At 40.0% G+C, this 9,417-nt stretch overlaps 1 protein-coding gene across 1 annotated transcript in view; it reads left to right on the top strand.

Annotated features, from left to right (window-relative positions):
• Nucleotides 1-8,173, top strand: part of pou2f2b (POU class 2 homeobox 2b) — a 44,298-nt gene extending 36,125 nt beyond the window's left edge. Inside the window, exons 10-16 of the mRNA XM_059339448.1 lie at nucleotides 809-950; nucleotides 1,069-1,217; nucleotides 1,520-1,717; nucleotides 1,832-2,034; nucleotides 3,326-3,394; nucleotides 3,748-3,821; nucleotides 7,721-8,173. Coding sequence (XP_059195431.1) covers nucleotides 809-950; nucleotides 1,069-1,217; nucleotides 1,520-1,717; nucleotides 1,832-2,034; nucleotides 3,326-3,394; nucleotides 3,748-3,821; nucleotides 7,721-8,046 — 1,161 coding nt within the window. The 3' untranslated portion in view covers nucleotides 8,047-8,173. The remainder of the gene's footprint in view (nucleotides 1-808; nucleotides 951-1,068; nucleotides 1,218-1,519; nucleotides 1,718-1,831; nucleotides 2,035-3,325; nucleotides 3,395-3,747; nucleotides 3,822-7,720) is intronic.
• Nucleotides 8,174-9,417: the final 1,244 nt, after the last annotated feature.

Genomic DNA, 9,417 nt, shown 5'->3' with positions numbered 1-9,417 from the left:
GGAAATATGGACAACACCCAAGAACAAGTTCACAGCTATTTAAATATCCACGTCACTGTGGATATGCATTGCCCTGCCTGTCAGTCACAAGGTAGCCACACACTAAAGCATGCACTACTTTATAATACTGGTGCATCTCAATAAATTAGATATATTAATATCATAGAAAAAATAACATTTTATATAGATCCATTACACACAGAATGACACATTCCATGTCTTAATTTGTTTAATTTCTTTTAATTATAATGATTATGGCTTACATTTAATGAAGACCTAAAATCCAGTGTCTCAAAAAATGTTATTATTACAAAAGACCAATTTCAAAAACTATGTTTAATGTGTGAATATTGGCCTCTGAAAAGTATGTCCATCTATATGACTTAATACTTGGTTGGGGCTATTTGACTTGAACTACTGGAAATTGACTTTTCCATGATATTCTAATGTATTGAGATGCACCTGTATATTTTACTTTAAACCAGAGTGACCATAATTAAAAAAAAAAAAAGCATTTAAAGAAAACTTGAAACTAGAGATTAAAATCATAAACTGTTAATAAAAATGTTTACTGAGGTAATAAACCAAGCAAGAAGTAGGGTAATTTTCTCATAGTCTTCTATACAATCTGACTCACCTCCTGTTGGTCATTAAAAAAGAATGCAGGTTTAAGGCACTTCCACTTTTCAGACCTAGAGGCTAGATCACTTTTTTATACAGCCTGTGGTGTGTTTGGATGTGCAGGTTACATCAGCATTTTCTAAGTCTTTTTGATGTATTTTGACTACTTCTTTTATCCCTCCACCAGGGAGACGTTGGTTTGGCCATGGGGAAGCTGTATGGCAACGACTTCAGTCAGACCACAATCTCTCGCTTTGAAGCCCTCAACCTGAGCTTTAAGAACATGTGCAAGCTGAAGCCACTGCTGGAGAAGTGGCTCAATGATGCAGGTGAGCGCTCAGCGAAATTATTTTTTATTTTACATGGAGGCTATCATATGTGCTTGTAGAGTACGACAGGTATAATTAGTCTGACATACAGTCTGCTATGTTTGCTTTCCTTCATCAGAGACCATGTCCACAGACTGTACCCTGCCCAGCCCCAGCTCCCTGTCCTCTCCCTCCATGGGCTTCGACGGGGTTCCTGGACGCCGCAGAAAGAAGAGAACCAGCATCGAGACGAATGTACGTGTGGCCCTGGAACGCGCATTCATGACGGTAAGATATTAACTTTATTTAATTAGTAAATGAAGAAATTAAATTCATGAAAACGCTTTAAAAATTGATTAAATATTGTGGATTGTGTAACAGAAAAAAGTGTTTTATGGGATTTTAAAGCATCTAAACACTGGACTGTAATTTATTAAGTCATTTTTTCCCCCATAGAGCGTTTAGATGTCAGATTCTGTTCTTTGTGTGAATATAAATAAATCCTATCTTGGTGTTTTTAATGTTCATGTGGCGGAAATACAGAACTGCGGAAAGGCTCTGAATTCCTGTCTCCCTCTCCCTTCCTGCAGAACCAGAAGCCTACCTCAGAAGAGATCCTGCTGATCGCAGAGCAGCTCAACATGGAGAAGGAGGTGATCCGGGTCTGGTTCTGCAACCGCCGGCAGAAAGAGAAACGCATCAATCCCTCCAGTGCCACCCCTCCCCTGCCCAGCCAGCCCCCCACTGCCCCACCGACGCACAAGCCGCCCTGCTACAGCCCTCACATGGTAAAGATCCACATCACTGTTACACTTGCTCATTGACTTAAAAGAATATTCAGTAAGAAACATGTTTGTTTGTAATTTCAGAACCAAGAATCTATCTTTCTGTCTCTCTGCCAGATGTCCAGCCAGCTGTCGCAGGCCGTGACCAGTCTCAGCACAACAGTGACCACCATGTCCCCCGGTTGCCCCCTGACTTCCAGCCTCACCTCCACCCACCCCTCTCTCAGCTCCGCACCCTCCCCGGTGACTCCTCCTCCTCCTCCCCGCAGCACGGCCAGCCCAGCCACTCCCAGCCACAGCACACTCAACCTTAACACAGGGTAAGAGATGTTCACAAACACCATCTGGGATTCCCCTCATCACTAACCTGACAGCAGTTATTGTCAGGGCACATTTGGCTTTGTAAACGGTTGATTCACCGTAATCTTTTTATCAACCTATTTAACACTTACTGTATATTTAGGGTTATATTGCCTATCACATTGTTTTGTTTTATTGAGCCAAGTTTCAAGATATCTCGATATCTCTAAATAGGGCAAGTTTACTTCAATGGAACGGCAACCCTCCAGCCTCCCACATATTGTTCTGTTTCACTGCTATGAGCCCTAAGGACAAAGTTCATCTGTAATATATTGGGTCGGCAGCAAAAGCTCAAAATGATGGCTGTTGAATAAATTAAACAAAACTTATTACATGACTATATACCAATAACAGTGAGAAAATTGTTTTATATAAATCTCTAACACTGGGGTAGGCAAGTTTTATTTTTGCATCATTGAGCAAAAATGACCAAATCTTTCTGTTTTTCTATTTAAGTGGTCTGAGAGGAAACTAGACTTCTGCAAATTCTCCCGGCTCTGTTTTCAGGCTTTAGAAAATCTAGCCTGTGTCGGACTGATCATCATCATCATCATCATTTCAGAGTGTTCTCATTGGCTGTTCAACAAAAGCAGTCCCTTCAGATATTGAGAGCCTGATTCAGTGAAGGAAAATTCAGCAGAAAAATGTTGCTATTCAAGCACTGGAAACAACTGCCTACACTGCAAAGCAACCCAAAAAGAACTTATCAAAAAGGAGTCTTAGGAGTGTCTGACAATAAATGCAATAAAACACTTGTCAGTATCGGAGAAGTGTTTCAGAGATGGAGAGAAAATGTTGCTGAATAGTTTAGCCTTCTGTTAGCGGTAGCCAAAGGCTCACAACTGCGGCTAAAGCTGCAGGAAGAGGGCTGTATTTTTAAATTCTTTCTTCTTCTTTTTTGCCTTTTCCAGTAAACTGCCTACCCCAGCTTTAAGTATTAGGGCTATGTTTGGTGTACAATAGTTTTTGTGGTCACCACAGCTGAATACATTTAGGCAAAATTACAGACCATTAGAAACAACTACACATTTCCATACTCCAACTCACCATGAATACTGCACTGCACCCTGCTCGGTTCACCTGCAGTTTGTAGTTAAATGGTTGATACTGTACAGACACAGTGGTTGTTTGTGCACACACACACACACATACACTGATATCCCAACATGCCATTGGGCGCCACTGCTTCCCCTGAGCTGCAGTGCACTCTAACCCTGTGTGTGTTTGTGTGTGTGGTTCTTGTGTTCACAGCTTATGGCGTATGGGTAAAAAGAACGGTGACGTGTCTAACTACATCACCGATTTTGCTGCAAACTTGAGGTGAATGCGACCGAGACACCCACATGCAGATGACACAGTATAATACACTCTTGTTTTAGTCGTGTATTGACATAAATGCAAAGTTAGAGGTTGTTTTATAACATTTTCCAAGATGTTCTGTTTCTTTCTGCATTTCTAACCTCTTGTTTATATCTGTACAGTAAACTGTCAGCAAACTACTGCTCTTTATATGTGCAGGGCTGAAGTCGCCCTCTGCTTGTCCTTGCTGCTAAACCTGCTTTTTTTCTCACCTTTTCTCCTCTGCTTGTCTGTGTCTGTATATATGCTTGCACATGTATGGTGCTGCATGTGTGTGTGTGTGTGTGTGTGTGTGTGTGTGTGTGACACAACAGGAACACTGTGATGGGAGTTAACACAGGGATGAACCAAGCCCTCCTCGGTAACAATCCCCTGGCCACTATCCAAGGTGTGTGTGTGTGGGAGAAAGAAAGACGCTGAAATGGGTTTATTTCAGGAGAGTGAAAAAAGAGAAGGCTTAGCATCAGCAGGGCTGATAAACAGAATGTAATATAGAGGTCAAGGCTGAGGTGGTGTACTTTATTATTTCATTTCTGGGGAAATCTAAGGGTCAGAAAATACATAAAAATACGCACAGAAGAGTTTTTATGTTCTGGCAATACATTTCCCTCCTCTCAAACTCTTACACTCCCACACACACATAAACTCAGATGCATACTGTGCACGACGCATACCCTCTCACACACCTTCCTACACTTGAGAACAACACAAGAATAGCACAAAGAAGTAAATAAGTGTACAATCCTGCAGAACTGACCAACAAGCAGCCTCAACTACCGTCAGCACAGCTAATTTTTAATCATACTTGTTGGTGTGAGAATGAGAAGGGGGAGAGAGATGTATTAAAAACAGAAGTGTGATGATGAGTAATACAGTTATGCACGGTGGGTGAATCTAATCGCGCTGGTAGACTGCAGACTGGAGACGCGGATGAATAGTCAGCCGAGCGTGTTTGCTCATCTAAAGTATGAAGCAGCTGAGGCAGGAAGGAACAGTGACTTATTTCTTATATGTTACCATCAACATCCATGACTCCATCCCATCAAGTGTGTGTGTGTGAGAGAGAGACATGTATTACGTTAATGTGTGGGCTAAGTTTTGTATGTGTGCGTCCGTGCTGTTTCACTCACCTTCAGCCTTTCATCTCTTCATTTCATCATTAAATGTGTCAGAAAAATCACCATGAAACATGAAGCTGATAACACTGTTGTTGAGGCTTGAGGGATGTCATTTAGTTGTTCAAGTTCAAGAAAGTAATAATACTAAAATGGAAAAATATTCTGTTACAAGTCCTCCATTCTAAATCCTACTAGAGTAAAGGTATTATGCTGTTTTTCATTTATTTTAAAAATCAGAAATCAGAGCTGGGAATGGTGTTTCAATGAAATAAGTCAGAATTAGTCAGACATTGTTTTTTTGGGTGGGGAAGTTGGATTAGCTGTAGGCAGGTTAGTCATAGTTAGCAAAAGCAGTTGATAACAATGACTAATTGCTCTTACAAACACTGTGGCAACATGTCCACAGATAGAAGTTGAACAGCAATAAACAATGTGTCACTACAACTTTCACTACTGTTGACACATGCAGCGGCCATCTTTGATTTTGAGATTGGGGTTGGTTTGGTTCCTCTGACTTTCTGAGTCACTGATGCGACTTCAGGGGGCGTTCTAGTTGAAATTTCCAACTGAAAACTCAGAAATTCCGACTTCCAAGATCAAATGGACCACAAAATCAGCATCAAAATATATTTAAAGTAGTAAAAGTAAAAGTACGTACGGGACAGAATGACCTATTTAATAACAATATATATTGTATTATAGTCAAGTCAAGTCAAAGTTTATTTATAGAGCACATTTAAAAACAACCTCAGTTGACCAAAGTGCTGTACAGTTATTAAAATATAATAAAAAATCATACACAAATATAGTAATAAATAAAAACAATGAAAACAATAAAATACATAAAAACAATAAAACAGTAATAAAAATGAAATCTAAAAAAGAGGATAATATAATATATTAGGATTTTTGGATAATAATAATTGATGCATTAATGTATTCATCGCTTAAATGTTGCAGCAGGTAAATGTGGGGCTAATTTTATTTTAATTATATATCTTTTATATATTAATTTTATGAAATTTCCCATTGGAGATCAATAAAGCCTTATTGATATAATAATTAGATAATTTATTTTTTGATCATGTTTTGTTTTTTTAATCAGAATATAAGCAAAACTAGTAACAGAAGTTTTCAGATAGTCAGAGAAAGGACAATATTTTCCTCTGAATGACTCATAATGCAGCAGAAAATAGATGTACTCGAGTAAATTTCCTTAAATTTGAGTCAGTTTACTTAGCTACTTTCCACCACTGTGAATATGTGCACCGATAATGGACAAGATGGACATTTCAACCATCATCTTTACACATCGGTCCCTCAGAGTCACATGGCAGCAGCTACATGTTCCACAGCGCTCTGATGCTCAACACACACACACACACACACAAAGACACACAAAGACACACACACACACACACACGCACACACACATAAGAGATCGATCACTGAGGAGGCATACATAACAGTTTCTTCACCATAAGTAGCCTCAGCAGACACTAATGCAGAGCACCAACAAGGAGTTATGAGCAGTAGCATTTGGGTGTACAGTACTTTCTCTCCAGTGAAATCTGTTTTACTGTTGCCATGCAACTCACACAAATACAAATACAAAGATATCATACAAAGATACAACTCATACAAAGATTATGAAGGCTGTGTTTATATGTAGCATTTTGTGTATGAAAGAAGCGCTGCATCATGCGCTGTTCATGGCCAATCATCGACCTTGTTTCCATAACAACAGGCCACTCATGTCAGTGTACCTGTTGCTGTGCTGTATCTAATCTCCAAAGATTTTCTTGATACGGAGATTAGACAATATTTACTTATCTTCTGTTGGCACAGCGTTGAATTGTCTTTTGGGTTTTGTTTTTTTTTGGAGAAGTTGAAGTACCCCCCCCCCCCAACCCCAACCCCCACCAAAAACCAGACAGGTGCACTTTGTTGCCACTCCCTGAGGGTTTTCTTTTAAAAGAGGTGCTGACGGTTATCTCCCCTCTTTCTGTTGAATGCAACAAGTTCAGGCACTTTCTCTGGTTTGGCAGAGTCCTGCAGGAAATTATTCACTTGAGTAGTGGTAGATAAGGAGGTCTGATAGAAAGTCAAAGGACCAAAATATAAATTAAGACACTTTAAAGCGAATAAGGACATTTATTAATGATAAAAGAGAAATGTTTATTTTTCCTTTTGAAAGGTCTGAAGGCTATGACGGTGTTTCAGGGACATTGTAGATAAAAAGAACAAAATAAAATAACATAATTTGTTAAGTAAATGCACAAGAAAAAAAAAGTTAATATTCTCTAATATAAAAATGGTAAATTTATGAGGACAAACTCATAAGTCCTTGCACTTGTGTTGCCAATGCATAAAAGCTACCTTATCCAAATCGACATGTGGTTTTCTACTGAAAAGGCCCAGTTCATGGCAATGGCTCTGCAAAGTCTGGACACTAATATTATGTGATGATTCTGGGCAGAAATAATCATAAAATCAAATAAATTCCTTATTGCTAATCCACTGCCGGTATAAAACATGGCAAGCAGCATCGTCTGTGCTGCTAAGTGTAATGCCTGAGTGGAAATAACACATTATATAGATCCATTACACACAGAATGAAACATTTCATGTCTTAATTTATTTAATTTCTTCTAATTTTAATGATTATGGCTTACATTTCATGAAGACCTAAAATTCAATGTCTCAAAAAAATTGAATATTACAAAAGACCAATTTAAAAAAGTATGTTTAATATGGAAATGTTGGCCTCTGAAAAGTATGTCCATCTATATGACTCAATACTTGGTTGGGGCTATTTAACTTGAACTACTGGAAATTAACTTTTCTATTATATTCTCATTTATTGAGATGCACCTGCACAAGTTTTATCTTGTAAATTTGCCACTTAAATCTAACAGAATATTCAAGTTTTGTCTCAGAAATGTGTCACTTTAAACTCAGAATATCACCCCTTCTCCTGGTGACATCTCTTTTTTTTAACCCATGATGGCCCTAATACACCATTTAAATAAAAAATGAATCTGAGAAGGATCAGACACCCAAAGTCTTAAATATACAGAAATTATACTGAAAGAAAATATAATAATTCTGACATTTTGCAGAGGTGGAATATTCCTTTAATCCTTCCTCTTCTCTCTCCCTCCCTCAGCCCTAGCAGCCAGTGGTGGCCAGCTGCCTCTTTCCAGTCTTGAGGGGGCCAGTAAGGTGATGCTGGGGGCCTCTGGGGGCCAGGGGTGTCTCCCCTCCTCCCTCTTCCTCAACCACCCCGCCCTCCTCCACATGGGCCAGAACCCCGGCGCTGGACTGATCAGCGCCGCCGTAGCCAAAGCCTCCCAGGCCTCCCCCTTCCCCTCGGCCAGCAGCATCAGCCCCACTCCCTGCTCCCCCTCCCCCTGCTCCAGCCCCGCCTCTTCCTGCTCCTCCAGCGAAATGGCACACAGCCCGACCTCTCTGGGCGGAGCCAAGATTGAGTGACCACGCCAAGGGCCAATCAGAGAGGAGGAGGAAGGAGGAAACGAGAACCTCGCCTTTCACACCAAAGCTATCTCTTTCTCTCTCTTGCGCTCTTCTTCCGTTATTTTTTTCGCAATGGCTCTTTCTCTCTTTCTCTCCCAGTCTTTCGATGCCAAAAATACACAGAATGAAAGAGGAGAGAGGGAGGGAAAGAAGTGAAAGAGGGGAGAAGGGGGGGGAAGGGGAAGATTGAAACCAAAAATCTTTATCTATCCAAACAGATGGAGGAGGCAACGTGGGACCTTTTTGTCAATAACGCGTGATATCGACATGGCACCTCTCCACTCTTTCTCTCTAAAGGAAAACAAACCAATGACTCTTTAACAAGGAGACGGAAGAGGCGCCAGAGAAGCATGTCGAAGTGCATAAACCAAAAATGACAAAAGATAACTTTACTATGTGACAAAGGAATGGCGGCAAGGACAAAAAGAAAAACGAAGAGGAGGACTGTGCTTACGTTTTCCCTTTTTTTATGATTTCGAAAAGCTGCGGGTCTGAAGGAAGAGGTGTAGGAAGTTTAAACCAAAAATTTACCTGAGGAGGAGGCTGAGGAGGAATACACAATGACAAAAAAGAAAAAGAAAAAAAAAACGACAACCATACCAAAATCCCAAATACCAAAAACCAAAAATACGGAGAGAAAAGCTTTATTCAAAGGACGTGTAAATACTGAAGCTATCCAGGACCAGGACTCTACTGCTACTGCTACTCACACACACACACACACACACACACACACATACACACACACACACACACACATCAAGATCCCATCCATCCTGCCATCGACTCATCCTGTCCATGTCAGCTCATGTGTCTCTTATAGGTTTTCATGTTGAATATATTGAATGATTTTGTAAAAGATTGTCACTGAGCGAGTGAAGAGCTCATGTATTTGCCGCTGTTTTCTCGTATGTTAGTCTCTTTACCTACCTCTGGTTCTAAGAGCAAAGAATAGCTTTTTCTTTCAGTTTCACCTTTCCTCGACAGCTTTCAGCTTTTTTAAAAAGAAGTTGTTTTTTTTAACTATTTATTAGTGTAATTTTACAATCCTGCTCCTATTTATTGTTGCAGCTGTTTTTTTAGCGTTAGCTTCTGGGGTTTGAATCATCATCAGTGTCATCATCATTGTCTTCATCACTGTGTTGTCAACATTTGTCTTGTTTCAAACGTGACTATTCTGCAGGAACGGAGAGGTGAAAAGATGCTCACCAAGTGCCACAGATCCAAAATAGAGTTGGCACGCTGCGAGTTGATTTCAAGGTGTAAATGAATTTTATCAAGACGTAAACATGTGACATTTTGTGCTCTTAATCAGACCACTCTTTCCTC

The sequence above is a fragment of the Centropristis striata genome, chromosome 8 (genome assembly GCF_030273125.1).
Source record: "Centropristis striata isolate RG_2023a ecotype Rhode Island chromosome 8, C.striata_1.0, whole genome shotgun sequence".
NCBI classification, from domain to species: Eukaryota; Metazoa; Chordata; class Actinopteri; order Perciformes; family Serranidae; genus Centropristis; species Centropristis striata.
The sequence above is the reverse complement of the archived record's forward strand: the minus strand, read 5'-3'. Positions and strand labels throughout refer to the sequence as shown.